This window comes from Pristiophorus japonicus, chromosome 13, assembly GCF_044704955.1.
Source record: "Pristiophorus japonicus isolate sPriJap1 chromosome 13, sPriJap1.hap1, whole genome shotgun sequence".
NCBI lineage: Eukaryota > Metazoa > Chordata > Chondrichthyes > Pristiophoridae > Pristiophorus > Pristiophorus japonicus.
Genome location: NC_091989.1, coordinates 13,834,732 through 13,857,973, shown reverse-complemented (window position 1 = coordinate 13,857,973; position 23,242 = coordinate 13,834,732). Strand labels below are relative to the sequence as shown.

Here is a 23,242-nt window from a genome sequence, read left to right as displayed (position 1 = left end):
ACCAGTCCTTTAACATAACCCAGTACTGCTTCACATATTCCAAAGAGTGGGAGATTCTAAAGTTACTACGAATCCCATGTGCTTGAGCTGCATCCTCGCTTCAGATGGTTTGCGAATCATGCATTTCACATCAAACACACACTGGCCTCACACCATAACCCGTTCCAAGTCACTCGACATGGATCTGTAGAGTGTCTAGTATTTCAAAGGCCAAGAAATGAGGGAAGAATCCTTCCCGCTGGGTGCATCTCTGCAGAGCTCTTCCCAGTAGACTGTACAATTAACAAAACAAGCTCTGTACCTTTGCTCTGTGGCGGGTTCTGGCTGCGGTCTCTGAGGACGTTGATCTGGTAGACTGTTCCGTACGGCTCAAACAGTTCCTTTAGTTCTTTTTCCGACCAGGATCGTGGAATCTGGCCAACAAACATCTTAATGGCATCTGGATCTGGCTGATCCGAGTGATCTATTGCACCATTCATCTTGCTATTTGTACCGTTACTGTTTAAAAAAAAAACACACAAACAGAAATGTCAGATATCGAGGTGTCAACACGCTCGTCGCCTTATGGCAATAATCACAAAGTCCTGCTTTTCTGACCAAATCCCAGCTCAGGATGGAGTTCCTGGTCCTAGTAACTCCCCATGACAATGATACCATCTCCTTAATATAGAATGGGTACGGTAGCATAGTGGTTATGCTGCTGGACTAGTAATCCAGAGGCCTGGACTAATGATCCAGAGACTTGAGTTCAAATCGCATCACGGCAGCTGAGGGATTTAAATTCAATTGAATAAATCTGGAATAAAAAGCTAGTGCCAGTAATGGTGACCATGAAACTATCGGATTGTCGTAAAAACCCATCTGGTTCACGAATGTCCTTTAGGGAAGGAAATCTGCCGCACTTACCCGGTCTGGCCTGTATGTGACTCCAGACCCACAGCAATGTGGTTGATTCTTAACTGCCCCCTGAAATGGCCCAGGTCTATTCAAAGCGGCAACTCACCACCACCTTCTCGGGGGCATTTAGGGATGGGCAATAAATGCTGGCCTTGGTGGTGATGCCCACATAATTAAAAAAATATATATATAGGGTGATTCTCCAGGACAGATACACTGACTGTCTGGGCTCATGTGTGAGACAGTCACTACTTGCCAGGCAGCACAGAGCGGGTGGAACTCGTGCTGAGGAAGTGGAGCAGACTGGCCTGCTCCTGAGCGACAGAACAAACGGATACGCTACCTCCAGTGGTTTCACAGCTTCTGCCCCAGCACTGCCTTCCAATAGCGATTCACCACGCGATGCACCGAGACATCTTGTTACGATAAGAGGTCATGTCAGTGCAATTATTACTTATATTTTACGTAGCTTAATGAGGAAAAGCACAATACCAATTACAAATTAATTACAGTAAAGTAAGGGCCACTGTCGCTGGAGTTAAAAATAAGGCAAAGCTCGAGTCATGCAGATCACATGACAGGAAGTGTCCAGAACACCTAGCACATGACTCAATCAAGATGAATACACAAATTATTTTTTCAGGGTGCATTTACATGTGGATAAGATCAGCAAAAGCTGTCTGTCGTTACGCCAAAAACACGCTACCTACAATGACTGGGACTATTTAAGGACTATTGCAATTTCTCCTCCCTTACATTTTGATGAGAGTTTAGCTGTGGCTCTTTCTTTTGTGAGTTATTTTCTTTTTTTTTTCCTCTTCTACCCTGCCTAACCACATGGCCTCGAGACAGAACCACGACAGCTCTTTCAACAGCAAGGCTGCTCTGAAAACCAGCCATGCAAAGGTGAATTGTGGGCTCGGCGTGGTCTTGTTTTCGATCTAATTAAAAATTCCCCTTTAACTTCTTTTCCTTCTCTCTTGAAGGTGATGATCACATGCCTGCTTTCCAGATCCTTATCCAACAGGCTATTTTTCATCAATATAAAAAAAACTTGCATTTATATAGCGCCTTTCACGACCACCGGACGTCTCAAAGCGCTTTACAGCCAATGAAGTACTTTTGGAGTGCAGCCACTGTTGTGATGTCGGGAAACGCAATGGCCAATTGTTGCACAGCAAGCTCCCACAAAGAGCAATGTGATAATGGCCGGATGAACTGTTTTTCGTTATGTTGATTGTGTGTGGACAGTGTATACTTGCAGTCTGTTCCAACAGCTGCTGCCCTCACCCGAAGCTCACACATGCAAACTTCCTGGCAGGAAGGTCTGGGATAGCAGCCGATCAAGGTGGGGTAGGGAGAAATCAGGCTGATTCTGGCGTCTCCATAGGCCAGAAAACCAAAGCCGCACGTGGCGTTCTAACCATTGCTGCAGCCGAGATCAAGAACCAGGACGGAGATTGAATCTGCCAACATCCTCGTCTGCACGACTCGGTCTGACACCTTATGGCACCTTTACTCATTCACCCGACGGGCGCTATGATTTTGCTTCTCATTTTCCTTTGTTTTACATAGAATTGCATAGAATTTACAGCACAGAAACAGGTCATTTGGCCCGAGCTCCGTGCCGGACTTTATCCTCCATACGGGCCTCCTCAAAGTTAGTTTGCAGGTGCAGCAGGTAATCAGGAAGGCGAATGGAATGTTGGCCTTCATTGCGAGAGGGATGGAGTACAAAAGCAGGGAGGTCCTGCTGCAACTGTACAGGGTATTGGTGAGGCCGCACCTGGAGTACTGCGTGCAGTTTTGGTCACCTTACTTAAGGAAGGATATACTGGCTTTGGAGGGGGTACAGAGACGATTCACTAGGCTGATTCCGGAGATGAGGGGGTTACCTTATGATGATAGATTGAGTAGACTGGGTCTTTACTCGTTGGAGTTCAGAAGGATGAGGGTGATCTTACAGAAACATTTAAAATAATGAAAGGGATAGACAAGATAGAGGCGGAGAGGTTGTTTCCACTGGTCGGGGAGACTAGAACTAGGGGGCACAGCCTCAAAATACGGGGGGGGGGGGCCAATTTAAAACCGAGTTGAGAAGGAATTTCTTCTCCCAGAGGGTTGTGAATCTGTGGAATTCTCTGCCCAAGGAAGCAGTTGAGGCTAGCTCATTGAATGTATTCAAGTCACAGATAGATAGATTTTTAACCAATAAGGGAATTAAGGGTTACGGGGAGCGGGCGGGTAAGTGGAGCTGAGTCCACGGCCAGATCAGCCATGATCTTATTGAATGGCGGAGCAGGCTCGAGGGGCTAGATGGCCTACTCCTGTTCCTAATTCTTATGTTCTTATGTTCTCCCACCATTTCATCTAACCCCATCAACATAACCTTCTATTCCTTTCTCCCTCAGGTGCTTATCTAGCGTCCCCTTGAAGGCATCTTTGCTATTTGCCTCAATTACTCCGTGTGGTAGCGATTTCCACATTCTAACCACTCTCTGGCTAAAGAAGCTTCTCCTGAATTCCCTATTGGATTGATTTGTGACTTTCTTGTATTTATTAGCCCTAGTTTTGGACTCCTCCACTCATACAGTGGGGGGGGGGGGGGGGGGGGCAGCGGAGGGACCGGGACTTTCATTTTCGCCGCGTGGGTGATGAACTGATGGAGCGGATCGGTGGGAATGAAAATCGGGTGGGTTCTTTTTAACGGACAGACGATCTGCTCCGCCAGTGTACCACCCAAACTAAGCCCCCATCGATTCTCCCTGGAAAATTCAGCAGCTGAACCCTGCAGCTCAGTTGGGTGGACCATTGAGCATCTGTCTACCCTGCATTGAGGTTCCGACGTGCTGCACAGTCAGGCTGGCTTTACATTGCCAATTATTAGCAAGAGCTGTGAGTGCTATAACTGGGGACTCTCATTTCACGGAGACTTTTAAATACAAGTTGCAGACTACCAACTTAAAAACAAATTGCAAAGTGCAACATTGTTGGTGTTCAGAGGGACCTGGGTGCCCTTGTACATGAAGCACTGAAAGTTATAATGCAGGTACAGCAAGCAGTTAAGAAAGCCAATGGTATGCTGGCCTGTATTACAAGAGGATTTGAGTATAAGACTAAAGATGTCTTAGTGTAATTATATAGGGCCCTGGCAAGTCCACACCTGGAGACAGTTTTGGTCTCCTTACCTAAGGAAGGATTTACTTGCCATTGAGGGAGTGCAACGAAGGTTCACCAGACCGATTCCTGGGATGGGGGGATTGTCCGATGAGGAGAGATTGAGTAGACTAGGCCTATATTCTCCAGAGTTTAGAAGAATGAGAAGTGATCTCATTGAAACACACTTTCAATGAGGGCTGTGGAGGCTCAGTCTTTGCGTATATACAAGACAGAGATTGATACATTTTTTGATATTAAGGGAATCAAGGGATACGGAGACAGGGCAGGAAAGTGGAGTTGAAGTAAAAGATCAGCCATGATCTCATTGAACGGCGGAGCAGGCTCGAGGGGCAGAATATGTTCTTATATTTTCAAGATCATTCAAGCTCAGTGAAAAGGGCCAGTTATATACGTCTGATCGACAGTCTTGTCCTCGTTTCATTGACAAAAACAATGCTGCTTGCATCTCATTAACCAGTTCGGACAAATCTTTGAAGCTGCTGGTTGAAATCTCGATATGCCTCGTGAAACCAATATTCCTGACAATTTCACAAACCGACCAACCAAAAATGACAGGCTCTCGGTAATGAATTTAACAAGACAGCCTTGTTAGAAAGGCCTGGGATAGGATACTGTGGTTCTTCACTTTGACCAGCAACATTTAGCCCTCTCAATTGCATCTTTACACCCCAGATGGTGAAAAGCGAACAAAATATTACACATGGGTTGGGAGTGTTGGACGTGTCATTAGAAGATAGAATTTTTCCCTCAGTGTTTTCTGCCCTGCCCTCTCTTCTCCTGAAGCTGCTGACTGGTGTGCAGCTGGATCTCGCGACCAAATGGACCTGCTGTCTGTGCAAACCTAAATAGCGACAGACTATTCAACCATGATGGGCATTAGAGCAGGGCTGGATACTGTCCTATCCAGATGTCTACATGCGGCATACACCCATCTGGAACTACCAGGAGGTTTGGGCCTCCTTATCGATGGACTTGCCTTAGAGGCAGTGCAATGAAGGTTCACTAAATTGATTCCTGGGATGAGGGTATTGTTCTACAATGAGAAATTGAGTAGATTGGGCCTATACTCTCTGGAGTTCAGAAGAGTGATCTAATTGAAAGATATAAGATACTAAGGGAGATTGACAGGGTAGATGCTGAGAGGTTGTTTCCCCTGGCTGGAGAGTCTGGAACTAGGGAGCACAGTCTCAGGATAAGAGGTCGGCCATTTAAGACTGAGATGAGAAGGAATTTCTTCACTCAGAGGATTGTGAATCTCTGGATTTCTGTACCCGAGGGCTGTTGGATGCTGAGATTTGAGTATATTCAAGGGTGAGATAGATAGATATTTGGAGTCTAAGAGAATCAAGAGATATGGGGATCGAGCGGAGTTAAGGTCAAAGATCAGCCGTGATCTTATTGAATGGCGGAGCAGGCTCGAGGGGCCATATGGCCTACTCCTGCTCCTAATTCTTATGTTATCAGGAACAGGAAACTCTGCCCAAGGGGTTCTGAAACCAATGACAGAACTCCAACTGCTGCTCTGGCTGAAAGCAGCTAACCCAGCACAGATGGGCTTGCAATAGGGCACCGATTGTTCTGTATAGTTCTGTGCGACAACAGGAGGTGTCGTTACCCATCATCATCATACAGTCGCTCAAAAGTAACATTTCAACACACATACATATCGGGCCTGTTGGAGAGCTCAGTGTTGGTTTTCCCGCCTCGGAGTCACAAGAGGTCAACAGACTGGAGTTCCAGCTTCGAATTGTGGGATCCAGCGGGAAACTCGCGCCTGGTGGGTGTGGGAGCGGTGGTCTCCGCCCCCGTCCCCTCATTGTGCAGGTTGTGGAGACCATTAAACCATCCCACCGTAGAGGACTAATCACTCTACCTCCTGATATAAAGAAAGCAGCGTTCACATTAGACTGTTAAATCAACCTGCAAATCCTCCCATTGCATCACATTATTTATTGTATATATTATTTATTAGATCCGCCTTTTGGATGAGACGTGAAACCGAGGCCCCCGTCTGCCCTCTCAGGTGGACGTAAAAGATCCCAGGGCACTATTTCAGGGAAGAGCATTGGAGTTATCCCTGGTGTCCTGGGCCAATATTTATCCCTCAATCAACATCACTAAAAACAGATTATGTGGTCATTATCACATTGCTGTTTGTGGGAGCTTGCTGTGCGCAAATTGGCTGCTGCGACAACACTTCATCGGTTGTACAGCGTCTTGGGACGTCCCGAGGATGTGCAAGATGCTATATAAATGCAAGTCCTTTCTTTTCTTTTTATTCCCCAAGGGAAGACTGTGATGGTACAACAACAACGATGTTTTCTTGCAACAGGAAGAGAAATTGAAACTAACCTTGCCTTCAAAGGAACTAATTTATGGAAAGCTGAAGTACTAAATGCCCAGAGGGTAATCTGCACAAGGCAACACTGTCTGATGAATCAAGTGACGCTAATTCCTGCTGCTAGGCACAAAGGGAATGGTTCGAGCAGAATGGGAGGAATTGCCATCTTCGTTCAACTCTTAACCCTTACTCTGCTGCAAGATTAAAAAGTCAAAAACAAACACAAGATATTGCACCAGTTATCGTCACTGCTTCGAGGCTCATATATGAGGGGAAAGATTTCCTGTCTACCTTGGTCCCACAGAACATTGGGTTTTTGTCAAGGAAGGCAATTGGTCTGGGATGTACAATGCGGGTTGGAAATGCACCTCATCATCTGAAACTGATACTGAGGGGGCTCGATACGGTAGCTGTAGAGAGGATGTTTCCCCTCGTGGGGGAATCGAGAACTAGGGGGCGTAGTTTCAGAATAAGGGGTCTCCCATTTAGAACTGAGATGAGGAGAAATTTCTTCTCTGAGGGTTGTAAATCTGTGGAATTCTCTCCCCCCCACCTCCTACCCCCAGAGAGCTATGGAGGCTGGATCACTGAATATATTTAAGGTGGAGATAGATTTTTGAGCGATAAGGGAGTGAAGGGTTATGGAGAGTGGGCAGGGAAGTGGAGCTGAATCCAGGATCAGATCAGCCATGATCTTATTGAATGGCGGAGCAGGCTCGAGGGGCCAAACGGCCTACTCCTGCTTCTTATGAAAGTCCTGAAGTGCGACTTCCGCCCGGGAAAAACAGTCAGTAATAGTGTTTGGAAGGAGCCCGAGAAACCCACCTCTTTCAGTATAAACATCACAACGATCATTCTACAAGCTAGTTGGTAAAACAATTCCTATGGTTATGTTCTGGCCCATTTCCCCGCCCACCCACACACCTCCGCCAGTAATCATATGACATGTTAGCAGAGTCAGTGACAAGGTGTCTCTGTATGCTCTGAATATCACTGGGATCTAATGAGTGGCATAAGATCACAGGCACCAAAATCAACTGGTGCCAATGTTCCCTGGTAATCACTTAACTACAGGACCATCACTCACAACCCTGGGCCCATCCACAACCATCACATTACACGAAGATTGGTGGTCTATCCCCACTTGTCAGTTTAACAGCAATGATCCACCATCCGCTTGGCTAACCTGCAGTTTTTTTTTTAATATCCTGTTTACCATTTCTGTAGAACTATTGCGCTTGTGTACATCTGCCTCGGCAATAAAACACGCTTCTTAAAAGCCTTTAGCAGATATTCATTTGGATTTAATTGCACCATTATTAATTTGATTACACCCAACACCGTCGCGCATTGTGCCGAGGTGACAGCTGTATGAGAATGCCACCGGTCGTTCACAATTCCAGGCACGTCTGTCAGCTGTGCACTCACAGCCATCTCAGACACCCGGTCTCTCCTCATGCACCGTACGCGCACCATCTGAAGTTTAAACAACGGTGCAACAGGCCCCCACTAGCTGCCACCACCAGCCAAAGGGACAGTGGAAATGTTACAAGGACACCCTTCAAAGCCTCTCTGAAAAAGTGCAACATCCCCACCGACACCTGGGAGTCCCTGGCCAAAGACCGCCCTAAGTGGAGGAAGTGCATCCGGGAGGGCGCTGAGCACCACGAGTCTCATCGCCGAGAGCATGCAGAAATCAAGCGCAGGCAGCAGAAGGAGCGTGCGGCAAACCACCCACCCACCCTTTCTCTCACTGACTATCTGTCCCACCTGTGACAGGGACTGTGGTTCTCGTATTGGACTGTTCAGCCACCAAAGAACTCACTTCAGGAGTGGAAGCAAGTCTTCCTCGATTCCGAGGGACTGCCTGTGATGATGATGATATATACACATATATATGCATATATGTGTATATATCACCATCATCATAGTGCGACATCCTCACTGACACCTGGGAGTCCCTGGCCAAAGATCACCCTAAGTGCAGGAAGTGCATCCGGGAGGGCGTTGAGCACCTCGTCTCGTTGCTGAGAGCATGCAGAAATTGATCGCAGGCAGCGGAAAGAGCGTGCAACAAACCAATCCCACCCACCCTTTCCCTCAACGACTATCTGTCCCACCTGTGACAGGGACTGTGATTCTCGTATTGGACTGTTCAGCCACCCAAGGACTCGTTTTAAGAGTGGAAGCAAGCCTTCCTCGATTCCGAGGGACTGCCTATGATGATGATGGTGACTGGCACAAGACCGGGACTCCAGTTCACGACCATCATCTTCCCAATGCTATGTTCTGATATCGCCGTTCGTGCCCAGCATTCTTTATTCAATAGGAACTCAATACAGAGGCACGACTGTGCGATGAAGAGTTGGGGGTGGGGGCAGACATTGGGGGCAATGCTGCGATTTGAAGTGCAGAGGTAGAATGGGACAGAACCACTGGCAAGAAATAAAGTTTGGAAGACATCATCCCTAGTGACTGCGCTCCTCAAATTCTGCCCACTTGAGCATCCCTGATTATAATCGCTCAACCATCGGTGGCCGTGCCTTCAGCTGCCTGGGTCCTAAGCTCTGGAGCTCCGTCCCTAAATCTCCCTTCCTCTCTTTCCTCCTTTAAGATGCTCCTTAAAACCTACCTCGTCATCTGCCGTAATTTCTTCTTATGTGGCTCGGTGTCAAATTGGTCTGTTTTGTCTTCTAACACTGCCGTGAAGCGCCTTGGGACGTTTTACCACGTTAAAGGCGCTAGATAAATAAAAGTTGTTGTTGTTGCTGTGACCGCACCTATGCTGAAATTCAGCCTTCAGAAGTGACTCCTCCCTTTGCAGGCAGCCCACAGGGTTGATCTGGAATTTCGAAGGGCTGGAGTTCAGCACAGTGAGCATTCTACCGTGCATCTGTAGAGCGACTACACTTCAACCCATCAAGAGGGTCCCAGTCCTGATTACCCTGGTGGGATAAGGTTCTACTACTCGAAGCTGTGGATTTTACCCTGGGGAAAAAAAATCCTGGGAAAAGAAAGGAGACTCATATTGTTCAAAAAAAAATCACTTAAGTCTCCCCACGGTCTGATGCTCACTGAATGCAGAGTTGAGGCTCTTTGATGCATTTTCTGAAGAAAAGGCTTTCCCCCTGTGTTTAAGAAGGTCTTCAAAGTGAATAATCCTTATTTTTTTTTTAACGATAGACTGTTACAGTATTCACTTTTAATTTGAATTTCACAGGAAGAAAATGTACACAAGAACCATACAGCATAATACATAAATAATATGAATCAGAAAAGACTCGGGCTCGGTATGAGACGCTTTTAGTCATTCTATCACTGATCATCAATATTATATTTCTGCAACCTACTTTTTCCAAGCACTTTTATTTCATGTTCATTTTAATATCCTTTAGTTCCCGAGTGCGTCAGTCAAGATGCCAACTGTAGAAGTAGTCTAATCAAGCTAACATCTGCAGTTAATCATACTGCGCCATTGCATAACTCACAGACTAATGATATCAGCCCAGAATGGTACAATAGTGTAGTGGGGTTGTGGTCCCAGGTGAAAACCCAGTAATCACAAGTTCAAATCGCTCCCTCTGGCAAGATAGAAAATTTGTGAATCATCACCAGAATAAATTATTTTCCAAGCTACTGGATTGTTGTAAAATCCCAACTGGCTCACTAATGCCTTTGAGAGAGCGGAACCAAACCCGCGACCTCTACCACCTAGAAGGACCAGGGCAGCAGGCGCATGGGAACACCATCACCTGCAATTTCCCCTCCAAGTCACACACCATCCTGACTTGGAAATATATCACCGTTCCTTCATCGTCGCTGGGTCAAGATCCTGGAACTCCCTCTCGAACAGCACCGTGGGAGTACCTTCACCCCACGGACTGCAGCGGTTCAAGAAGGCGGCTCACCACCACCTTCTCAGGGGCAATTAGGGATGGGCAATAAACGCCGGCCTTGCCAGCGATGCCCACATCCCGTGAAAGAAACCTGCCAGCACTCCCTGCTCTTTCCTCCTGCTGACTCTGGCTCCACCCTACATGGTTGACGCATTTTAAGCAACACTGATTGGATGGGATTTGCCGCCCGTTTTTACAACCCGTCCCGTTTTACTTTCTAGTGACCTCAACGTAAAATCAGGTGGCTACTGTGACCCCGTCAGTTTCCTGTCGGAATGGTTAGGTTAAAATACCCCTATTAATGCCCTCAGAAGTGGCCTACCTAAACGCTCACCTATAACTCAGGAAACAGGTCTACCACCAGTATCACCTTCTCATCATCATCATCATAGGCAGTCCCTCGGAATCGAGGAAGACTTGCTTCCATTCTAAAAACGAGTCCTTAGGTGGCTGAACAGTCCAATGTGAGAACCACAGTCCCTGTCACAGGTGGGACAGATAGTCGTTGAGAGAAAGGGTGGGTAGGACTGGTTTGCCACACGCTCCTCCCGCTGCCTGCGCTTGCTTTCTGCATGCTCTCGGCGATGAGACTTGAGGTACTCAGCGCCCTCCCAGATGCACTTCCTCCACTTAGGGCGGTCTTTGGCCAGGGACTCCCAGGTGTCAGTGGGGATGTTGCACTTTATCAGGGAGGCTTTGAGGGTGTCCTTGTAACGTTTCCTCTGCCCACCTTTGGCTCGCTTGCCGTGAAGGAGTTCCAGCTAGAGCGCTTGCTTTGGGAGTCTCGTGTCGGGCATGCGAACTATGTGGCCTGCCCAGCGGAGCTGATCCAGTGTGGTCAGTGCTTCAGTGCTGGGGACGTTGGTCTGGTCGTGGACCCCAACGTTGGTGCGTCTGTCCTCCCAGGGGATTTGCACATAAATCTACGTGCCAAACAGCTGTGCTTTGGAGTGGGACTTGAACCCACAACCTTCTGACTCAGAGGCGAGGGGTGAGCAAGACCCGGTACAGTGGTGGCTTGGAGATTGCATGAGGTGGAGCTCGGCAAGAGGTTAGATGAAAGAGTTGGTGCTTCCAGGTGACAAAAAAACCCCAGCTGATTATAAGAGGCTGCAATTGACAGTTATGTTGGAAATAGCAGCTGGAGCAAGGTGGAAATGGATCTTAATGGTGGAAAGTGCTCCTGAAAACGACTGCAGAGCAAGACCATTTCACACCACACACTGGAGTTAAAAGCCCATCAAATTAATTCTGACCGCATTACAGGTCTGCAATAATCCTTAACATCAATCCATCGGCATGACTAATTTGTCGCCAGGGTAACATTGTAACAAGACTTTCAAGTGGGCTTTTTACTTCAATAAAACGCACTGACTTGCTAACAAGCTGAGGCCGAGCTGCCTCACACATTTGTGGCTTTACCATTTCAGCAAATCCCCCCCCCCCCCCCCCCCGAGACTGCCAGCACGTTATCATCATCATAGGCAGTCCCTTGAAATCGAGGAAGACTTGCTTCCACTTCAAAAGTGAGTCCTTAGGTGGCTGTACAGTCCAATATGGAAATTACAGTCTCTGTCACAGGTGATTTCAGACAGTGGTTGGAGGAAAGGGTGGGTGGGGAGTCTGGTTTGCCGCATGCTCCATCCACTGCCTGCGCTTGAGTTCTGCACGCTCTTGGCGACGAGACTCGAGGTGCTCAGCACATTAATTATATGAGGCACAACGGCGAGATTTAAAACGGTCCGAACAAAAGCGAGTGTCACAGCTCAAACTAAAACTACAGAATCATAGAAATTTATTGCACAGCAGGAGGCCATTCTTTTTCCCTTAGTGTCAGCCATGGCTCAGTGGGTACCACTCTCACCTGAGTCAGGAGGTTGTGGGTTCAAGTCTTGCTCCAGGGACTTGAGCACAAAAATCAAGGCTGACACCCCAGTGTAGTACTGATGGAGTGCTGCACTGTCGGAGGTGTCATCTTTCAGATGAGATATTAAACTGAGGCCCAGTCTGCTCTCTCAGATGGGAGTAGAAGATCCCATGGCACTATTTCGAAGAAAAGCAGAGGAGTTATCCCCGGTATCCTGGCCAATATTTACCCTCAATCAACATAACAAAAAAACACAGATTATCTGGTCATTATCACATTGCTGTTTGTGAGATCTTGCTGTGCGCAAATTGGCTGCCGCGTTTCCCACATTACCAGAGTTGACTACACTTCAAAAAAGTACTTCATTGGCTGTAAAGCGCTTTGAGACGTCCAGAGGTCCTGAAAGGCGCTATATAAATGCAAGTCTTTCTTTCTCTTCCTCGTTGAGTTACGGTTATGGGAGCACTGGGCCCCTCTGTAGTATTCCCCCTACCCCTCCGCCAAATGATTAATCTTCCACTGTCGGCTCCGTCAGCGGGGTAGAAATCCGTCTTGGGCGGCACCTCTAAACCAGCGGCATCACGTGGGCCATCCGTTGTAAGCCCCGCCCGATATTCAGTTCCACTGCAGTCGCTTTTTACCCCAGTGAGTCTCAGACTGTGTCCGAACTCTACTTTCCCCTCACCTGATTTCCATGCACAACAGGAGTCTCTACAGGGCAATCAGGCAGCAGCAAATGTGTCCCACACGCCCCCTTCCGCCCTCCTCCCCGTTGAGCGCGGAGATCACCAAGTTCAGCAAAGTTCAGGTATTATAGAACTGAAAAGTAGGGAAGTTATGCTAATCTTGTAACGAAACTTGGTTACCCCCACACTTGGAAGCACTGCGTACAATTCTGGTTGCTGAATTATAAAAAGGATATAGAGGCACTGGAGCAGGTACAAAAAAGATTTACAAGGAGGATACCAGAACTTTGAGGTTAGACCCATCAGGAACCAGGGGTCATAGTCTAAGGATAAGGGGTAAGCCATTTAGGACCGAGATGAGGAGAAACTTCTTCACCCAGTGAGTGGTGAACCTGTGGAATTCTCTACCACAGAAAGTTGCTGAGGCCAATTCACTAAATATATTCAAAAAGGAGTTCGATGAAGTCCTTACTACTAGGGGGATCAAGGGGTATGGCGAGAAAGCAGGAATGGGGTACTGAAGTTGCATGTTCAGCCATGAACTCATTGAATGGCGGTACAGGCTCGAAGGGCTGAATGGCCTACTCCTGCACCTATTTTCTATGTTTCTATGAAAGGATGAACAGGCTGGGTCTCTTTTGTTTCTCTTGAAAAGCGGGGTGACCTAACGAAGGTCTGTAAAATTATGAAAGGTTTTGATGAGTAGACACAGAATGTTTCCACTTGTGGTGAAGAGCAAAACTAGAGGCCATCAGTATAAGATAGTCACCAAGAAATCCAATAGGTAATTCAGAAGAAACTTCTTTACCCAGAGAGTGGTGAGAATGTAGAACTCGCTGCCACAGGGAGTGGTTGAAGTGAATAATATCGATGCATTTAAGGGGAGGCTAAATAAGCAAATGAAGGAGAAGAGAATAAAGGGTTGTGTTGATAGATTTAGATGAGGAAAGATGGGAGGAGGCTCGAGTGGAGCATGGACTAGTTGGGCCGAATAACCTGTTTCTGTGATGTATATCCTATGTATAAACGCAAGATCCTCCTGGTTTGTAAACGGTTCAGTTCCATGCCATACGCTGCACTTACTAACTGAGTCAGCAGGGGGAGCTGCGATGGGAGGTTGAGAAGATTGAGGCATTGGTGAATCTCAAGCTGACAGGACTTGAAGCTTGCAGCAAATTACCAGAAGACTGTTGTGAAAGTTGACCTGACCAGTTCAGCAACTCAAGACACAGCAGAAAGACAGATGAAAAGTTAAAAGCAGCATCAAACAAGCAGAGAATGAGAAAGACCATGTACAATCTGCTCCATCACAGATTCTATACCACTTTATCATCTCCAGAGAGAAATTCTGCCACATTTCTGCTTGTCTCCTCAACCACTCCCCACACCAGACCTATTCAAGCAAAACATTATGTTTCTATGCTCAAACTATTCAAGCCTGGCTAGTTGCCTTGACAGCTCCATGGTTCCAGCCAGAGCTGCTCCATTTATTACCAATACTGCTGTTTACTATCAAGCCTTGGATACTTGCAATCTAAAAGGTGGAGAGCAACGGTGACACAGGATAGATAGAGGGCAGTAATAAGTTCAAAGTACCTCATCACTTGATTGGTGAGATCTTCAACAAAATTGTGTGCCAAAAACGTGTTAAAAAGAATGAATTGACCCTACAAGAGAATAATACTCTTGAATCTGCCGAGTTGGTGGGGCTTGGAAGAGGTGCAAGAGGCAGGGAGATGCAGGATAAAAGCAGAGAAAGATGCAAAGGAGGAATAAAAAGAGGTGCTGCTCCACTCTCAAACTGGAAAGTTTAGATTTTTTTTCTTAATTGTCTCAGGCCGATTGCCGAGTGAAGTTTTCCAAGCTCACTGCAGGAGTCTTCCACAACACATCTGACTGAGGCCATACTGCACCATTACCATCAATCAACTCACCGCTTGGCTGCTGATGTTACAATCTTGCTGAAGGAATACAATGTTATCTAACTGAAACATTTGACCCATAGAAAACAGTCGAAACAAAATGTTTCTCCATCGTTTCCAGCATTTTGGAAAAGAAGGTGCTGAATGCAGAGTGAGGCCCAAAGGTGGGGTACACATCCGCCCAACGATGTCTCGCAATATTAAAGCAACATTTTCCTAATCCCTGGCATTAACAGTTCTTTTTTTTGTTTTTCTTCACCCTCCTCCACCCCAGTTATTTCTCCATCTGGCTTGGGGAGTTTGCATCATGAGTCAATCACACTTCATCACAAAGTCTTGCACCTCCTTTAACTCAGACAGATGGAGCCATTCAGAATCAAATTAATTTCAGATTAAGGCAAGTCTGGACTCATTCCAGTCTGACAATGCAGCAGAGTCGAAGACCCCGAGTCGGGGCCGAGCATTGCATTCCTCAGCGCGTGTGAGCATTGCGTTCTCTGCACGAGGTTTCCCCCCACACCTGCAACTTGTGCTGAGAAAAGCTTCAGGAAAAAACATGAGTTCCTCGTATCAACGGGCGTGGTTGGACGTGCGTGCTAATCTGTCAGCGACCCTGTTGCAAAGCAGACATGACCATCTTCCTTCCTGTGTGCAAATCATGTTGGTAAATGCTTCAACATACAAGTGTTCTAAAAATATCAACACTATTAAAAATGGAAGGCTCATACCAAACTACAAGATAACTACACTTTTTACATTTTTGGGTGCCACCATACGATTTTAGGGATGTTGTGCTGAATTTAATTATTTTCTTGGTATGTGAAATGGGATCTCACACCCAAGTGGCCACTTTTTGTGAGTAAGCCTATGTATGATGAGTATTTTTTTTAAATGTTCATTCATGGGATGCGAGTGTCGCTGGCAAGGTCAGCATTTATTGCCCACCCCCAACTGCTATCAAAAGGGTGGTACGCGGTGAGCCGCCTTCGTGAACCGCTGCAGTCCGTGTGGTGAAGGTGCTCCCACAGTGCTGTTAGGGAGCTAGGACCTGGATTTTGACCCAGCCACGATGAAGGAACGGCCGATAATGCGTGACTTGGAGGGGAACTTGGCGATGGTGGTGTTCCCCCGCGCCTGCTGCCCTTGTCCTCCTTGGTGATAGAGCTTGCGGGTTTGGGAGGTGCTGCCGAAGGTTTTCAATCAATGGCAGGAGAGTGGGTGGTTCTCCTCCCAACAGGTCCGAGGATTGAGCCAAGAGCAAAGAGTGGGACACGTGGGCTTTTCAGCCTTAAGAGTTGACGGAGATACACAAGATCACGAGTGTTCATTTTTTTTTTTGTAAAATAGGAAAATCTGGAACACTATTTCAAGAGAAATCTTGACAACAAGACAAAACGGCACAGCAAAAGGCTGATTCAGGACTCATTGCGAAGTTGATGTGCAGAGTGATTAAAAGCACGGAATGGACGGTGCAGGAGAGTGGAGGCAAAAACACCTGGAATCGATGGGAAACATCTTTCAGGCTGGGCGAGGACTCCTCATCAGCATCTACCCGGTGACCCCAAGGAGTGGGATTAAGATCAACCTGCAGAATGAGGGGAGAGGGAAGCGATGCGATGCTCCACTTCACAGTGTGTGAAATTCTCTGCTCAAGTAAAACCAATGGAAATGCCGGTGCTCGCAACGCACGGGCTATCACAAGGACTCGCCAACGTCAACTGGAGCTTTTCAGATTGCTCAGATTATGCTTACTGCTCAATAAATAGATTCCAATGTCAAGCAAAAAACTTCTGCCGTTATCCTAACCAATCACTCATTGTTTTCTCAATCACTAAAGGGGAGGTGGTGGGGACTGCAAGCTTACTACAGCTGGCTGTCATGGTAAACAGGTGACCTGAATATCTGAGTTTTGAGTGTCTTTAGCAGTTGAAGGAAGGAGTACCCTGTGTCTGAGTGGAGAGATTGAGGAAAACTAGCCTCTGAATGTAGAGCCTGAAGGTATTCTTCCTAAATGGCCTTCTCCATGACCTGTGCTTGATTGCTCATAAAGTCGCTCGAGGGGCAGTTCTGGTCTGTTTTGGTCGATGCTCGTGTTCTGGTGCCAGGTGCAGCTTGATGTATCTTGGCCCAGCCCAGCCCGCTTGGGAACACTTTCCCTTCCTGTGTGGTTGGTGCTTGGAGATGTTCTGTAATCACAGCTGTAACCATGTAGGAACTGTTGACATGTTGTGAATTTCCCTTTATTATTCTACTTTAGCAGTCTCAATTGTTACTCTTATGAAAATGTTTAAACAAGAACTGTTTTCAAAGCAACTCACCAGGCACTGGAATCCTGCCTCGCTGACTACAGCCCTGTTGGTTTACTTAAAAACTTCCACACAGAGTGAGCCCAGATCTGCGGGACAACTCTTTGATCAGGAAAAAGGAAATTTAATTTGGGACTATCTACCGAAAAGTTTTGAACTCTAAAGTACTTATGGAAGAAACTACAAACTTTAATAGAATTATGAACTGTGGGCGGACCTAGGGAACAAAAGAAGCCCACTTGATTATTGGAACTGTCTGGGTGTGAGGACTGAGTTAACCTGTCTGGAAGAATGAGTATTTGGAAATCTTCCTCCACAAGAGACATTACCATCACAAAATCACCCAGAGGTGGCTTCCCATCAACATGGGGCTGGACAAACCATTTCAGCATATACATCACAAAGAGGCCCAATCCAGCCTGTATGCAAAAGACTAAGCACAAAAGGACATTGCAATTACCAAACTAATATTTCCATCAGGAAACAGTTTTCGAACATCAACCCACCCAAGACATATCAACTTTAATGAGTCCGACAAAGTATTACAAAGAAGAACCAAGCCCGCCAAAATTATACAAAGGATTGTGAACAGATTAGGCGGCAAGATTAGAACACTGAAATCGTATAACTGGCCACTGTTTTCAACAGAGGTTAGAGAGAGAGAGAAAGAGAGAGAGAGAGAGACGAGGGGAGAGAGGGGGGAGAGAGAGGGGAGAGACTCTCCAGCCTCGAAGTCTTGAAGGAAGGAAGATCATCATCTACCATTAACTATCAAAAGGATTGGAAAGCATCTCACCTAGCTAGAATTAGGAGGTGGGAGGTATAATTTTACTGCAACCTCCTTTGAATGTGTAGTGTATGGTTCTTTATTAGAGTGATTTTAAGTTTGACCTTGTACCTTTCCTTGTATTGTTCTTTATTAGAGTGATTGTAAGTTTGGCTGTGTATTTTCTTACTAGAGTAATAAGCCTGTATTACCTTGACTGTAATAAAACCAAAGTTTTTTGCATCAAACCAGCGTCCTCTGCACTTTTGTCACACACCCCAAATAAATCCAGAGTACAAAACCCAAGGGAGGGGGAGCGATTCAAAACCGCTCAAGTTGGTCAGAAGGGAACCTGACCCCCCCCATAGAGACACACCCCACAACACCCTTACACCGCCTCAGTTTTAGATTCCCCCACGAGGGGAAACATCCTCTCTGCATCGATCCTGTTAAGCCCCCTCAGAATCTTATACGTTTCAATAAGATCCCCTCTCATTCTTTCAATGCCCAGAAGCCTTGTGATTTCTAGAAACCACTTTCTATTATTGCAGTGTGTGCTTACAGTTTCCAAGGAAATATGACCATTAATTGTGAAAGGAGGAAAAAAAGTGATAAGATAAACGTCAGGTCAGGAAGCAGTGTTAATGACCCTTCATTGACGAGCAGCTCATATAATGAGCTTACTCATTAATATAGCGCTCCCATCCAACATACATCAGTGCGAGTGATGAAATGAATGTCAAAATCTGGCCATTCTAAACAATACAAATCCAAACATGTCAATTAAAAAGCAGTTGTGGCAAAAACAATGATCAGATTGCCACACGCAGCCAGTCACTGAGAACAAAATACGGATTTGACAAACTATTATTTGATTTTTACCCCTTTTTTGGTCCCCTGCACATATTTGCCTGCCGCAAAATTGCTTCCTCGCTGATCAACCACAACTTTCAATTCAGATGACCTTCAAATGATTCCCAAATTAATCAACACCAATCTCTGTTTAGCTCAAACTAGTTATAGGATCGATAGATTTACTGTTGGAAATCTAAATAAGTCTAGCACACAGCTGCACAGCAATATATGACTGGGGTTATGTCACAAAAGGAATTTAGAATCATAGAAGTTTACAGCACGGAAGGAGGCCATTTCAGCCCACCGTGTCCATTCCGGCCAACAAGAGGCTATCCAGCCTAATCCCACCTTCCAGCTTTAGGTCCGTAATCCTGCAGGTTACGGCACTTCAGGTGCACATCCAAGTATTTTTTAAATGTGGTGAGGGTTTCTGCCTCTACCATGCTTTTAGGCAGTGAGTTCCAGACCCCCACCAAGCTCTGTGTGAAGAAATTTCCCCTCAAATCCCCTCTAAACCTTCTACCAATTACTTTAAATTTATGCCCCCTGGTTGTTGATCCCTCTGCTAAGGGAAATAAGGCCCTTTCTATCCACTCTGTCCAGGCCCCTCATAATATTATACACCTCAATAAGGTCTCCCCTCAGCCTCCTCTGTTCCTAAGAAAACAAATCTGTCCTCATAGCTTCGATTCTCCACTCCCGGCAACATCCTCGTAAATCTCCTCTGTACCCTCTCCAGTGCAATCACGTCCTTCCTGTAATGCGGTGACCAGAACTGCACGCAGTACTCCAGCTGTGGCCTAAACAGTGTATTATACAGTTCAAGCATAACCCTCCTGCTCTTGTATTCTATGCCTCGGCTAATAAAGGCAAGTATTCCGTATGCCTTCTTAACCATCTTATCTACCTGGCCTGCTACCTTCAGGGATCTGTGAACATGCACTTCAAGGTCACTTTGTTCCTCTACACTTCTCAGTGTCCTATCATTTAATATGTATTTCCTTTCTCTGGATTAAATTCCATTTGCCATGTTCTGCCCACCTGACCAGTTGATTAATATCTTCCTGCAGTCCGCAGCTTTCTTCTTCATTATCAATCACACAGCCGATTTTAGTATCATCTGCAAACTTCTTAATCATATCCCTTATATTCAAGTCTAGATCACTGATGCATATCACAAAAAGCAAGGGACCTATCAACCATTACCCTTTGCTTCCTGCCTCTGAGACAATTTTGTATCCAACTTGCCACATTGCCCTGGATCCCATAGGCTTTTACTTTTGTGACCAGTTTGCCATGTGGGACCTTATCAAATGCTTTGCTAAAATCCATATACAGAACATCATATGCTTTGCTTTCATCGATCCTCCTGGTTACCCCCTCGAAAAATACAATCAAGTTAGTCAAACATGACCTTACCTGAACAAATCCATGTTGACTGTCCTTGATTAATCCGTGTCTTTCTAAGTGAAGATTTATCCTATCCTTCAGGATTTATTCCAATAATTTTCCCACCACTGAGGTTAGGCTGACTGGCCTGTAATTACTCGCTCTATCCCTTTCTCCCTTCTTAAACAAAGGTACCACATTAGCAGTCCTCCAATCCGCTGGCACACACCTGAAGCCAGAGAGGATTGGAAAATGATGGTCAAAGCCTCTGCTATTTCCTCTTTTGCTTCACTTAACAGCCTGGGGAAGAAACATAGAAAATAGGTGCAGGAGTAGGCCATTCGGCCCTTCGAGCCTGCACCGCCATTCAATGAGTTCATGGCTGAACATGCAAACTCAGTACCCCATTCCTGCTTTCTCACCATACCCCTTGATCCCCCTTGCAGTAAGGACTACATCTAACTCCTTTTTGAATATATTTAGTGAATTGGCCTCAACAACTTTCTGTGATAGAGAATTCCACAGGTTCACTACTCTCTGGGTGAAGAAGTTTCTCCTCATCTCGGTCCTAAATGGCTTACCCCTTATCCTTAGACTGTGACCCCTGGTTCTGGACTTCCCCAACATTGGGAACATTCTTCCTGCATCTAACCTGTCTAAACCCATCAGAATTTTAAACGTTTCTATGAGATCCCCTCTCATTCTTCTGAACCCCAGTGAATACAAGCCCGGTTTATCCAGTCTTTCTTGATATGTCAGTCCCGCCATCCCGGGAATCAGTCTGGTGAACCTTCGCTGCACTCCCTCAATAGCAAGAATGTCCTTCCTCAAGTTAGGAGACCAAAATTGTACACAATACTCCAGGTGTGGCCTCACCAAGGCTCTGTACAACTGTAGTAACACCTCCCTGCCCCTGTACTCAAATCCCCTCGCTATGAAGGCCAACATGCCATTTGCTTTCTTAACCGCCTGCTGTACCTGCATGCCAACCTTCAATGACTGATGTACCATGACACCCAGGTCTCGTTGCACCTCCCCTTTTCCTAATCTGTCACCATTCAGATAATAGTCTGTCTTTCTGTTTTTACCACCAAAGTGGATAACCTCACATTTATCCACATTATACTTCATCTGCCATGCATTTGCCCACTCACCTAACCTATCCAAGTCACTCTGCAGCCTAATAGCATCCTCCTCGCAGCTCATACTGCCACCCAACTTAGTGTCATCCGCAAATTTGGAGATACTACATTTAATCCCCTCGTCTAAATCATTAATGTACAATGTAAACAGCTGGGGCCCCAGCACAGAACCTTGCGGTACCCCACTAGTCACTGCCTGCCATTCTGAAAAGTACCCATTTACTCCTACTCTTTGCTTCCTGTCTGCCAACCAGTTCTCAATCCACGTCAGCACACTACCCCCAATTCCATGTGCTTTAACTTTGCACATTAATCTCTTGTGTGGGACCTTGTCGAAAGCCTTCTGAAAGTCCAAATACACCACATTAACTGATTCTCCCTTGTCCACTCTACTGGAAACATCCTCAAAAAATTCCAGAAGATTTGTCAAGCATGATTTCCCTTTCACAAATCCATGCTGACTTGGACCTATCATGTCACCTCTTTCCAAATGCGCTGCTATGACATCCTTAATAATTGATTCCATCATTTTACCCACTACTGAGGTCAGGCTGACCGGTCTATAATTCCCTGTTTTCTCTCTCCCTCCTTTCTTAAAAAGTGGGGTTACATTGGCTACCCTCCACTCCATAGGAACTGATCCAGAGTCTAAGGAATGTTGGTACATCCAGGCCTGGGGACTTATTCACTTTCAAAGCAGAGTGATGCTGCGTGTTAATGACATCTTCTTAATTCTGAGTCAAAAACCCATTAAATAATGAATTGGAACTAGATATTCTGTTAGGTTTCCGACAGGCGGGTAGGGTTACAATCGCCCCCTCGGTGCTGCAGCTCTCTTGGGCATCATACTTCAGGGCAATTGGAGCCTGTGGGTCTGTAGCCCTGCAAGAAGTCAGCATCATCAGGAGAGGGGAGAGGATTGGTGTGGAAAAGATAAACTAGATTGAGTGAATTTGCATGATAATTTTCATGCTTCCCTTAAAGCACCATTGCTTGTACCCTCCCCCACTCTCAGGATCAAGCTCAGAAATTCACACTGAACCACTGACCTAACAAGGTAAGCTACATCGGCACACCACTGGCCTGTGTCACCAAACTATCCCGCAAGGAATTCTAATCTAATTCGTTCTTGTGCATGCCAGGCTGTTCATTGCTAAAATAAAAGACTTTGTAGTTATGTAGCACCCTATCACATCCTCAGGACATCCCAAAATGTTTCATAGTTGACTTTGGAATTGTAGTCCTACATTACTATATTTTCCCACATTACAACAGTGACTACACTTCAAGAAGTACTTCATTGGCTGTAATGCGCCTTGGGACGACCAGTGGTCGTGGAAGGCGCTATATAAATGCAAGTCTTTCTTTCTTACTCATTGTTGTTATGTGGGCAGCATAGCAATTGCGGTCCCAAAAACAGCAAAGGAGATAAGTCACCAGTTAATCTGTTTTCGATTGAAAGGTGGATGTTTTCCAAAACACCAGAATGCCCTGTTCTTCATGGGATAGTGCAATGGGATCTTTGTCATTCACCTCAATAGGCAGACTGGCTGTCTGCTTACTGGCTCAGCGGACAGACGTCGGCCGAGAAATTGGAACATGCCCAAATTGGGGAGTGTTTCCGGTCAGGCACCCAGCGAGGCCGGTCCGCCAGGGCCGCGCAAAATTGGTCTGCCTGCCTCAGTATTTTATTGCTGCGGGTACCTGTCGCGAGGCAGCTCACGGACCCGGGGAGGAGAAAGATTAGCTGGGGAGGAAATCAGCAACAGTGGCTGGCAACGGCTCGCCAATTCAAGGAGCCCTCCTGCCACCTCCCCGCTCCGCAATAAGGCAAGTAAAAAAAAAATTAACATACACCTATCAGGAGACCGCTTTAAAGACCACTGCTTTGGCTGCCCAGCGCCCGAGAACACTGACCATGCGCGCGCCTCGTGTTGTGATCAGTCACAGACGAACATCGCAAAGAGGTCCTGAAACAGGCATTAGGCCATCTAT

General features: G+C 46.2%; 1 protein-coding gene across 28 annotated transcripts in view; it reads right to left on the bottom strand.

The window, feature by feature from the left end:
* celf2 (cugbp, Elav-like family member 2) overlaps window positions 1-23,242 on the bottom strand; it is a 654,485-nt gene that overhangs the window by 201,462 nt on the left and 429,781 nt on the right. For 27 of the 28 annotated variants that reach the window (XM_070897133.1, XM_070897131.1, XM_070897140.1 and 24 more), the window contains one exon: window positions 302-498. In XM_070897133.1, the coding sequence (XP_070753234.1) occupies window positions 302-498 (197 nt within the window). Of the gene's footprint in view, window positions 1-301; window positions 499-1,240; window positions 1,339-23,242 lie in introns of those variants that run through there. The other variant, XM_070897149.1, reaches the window with a different exon arrangement.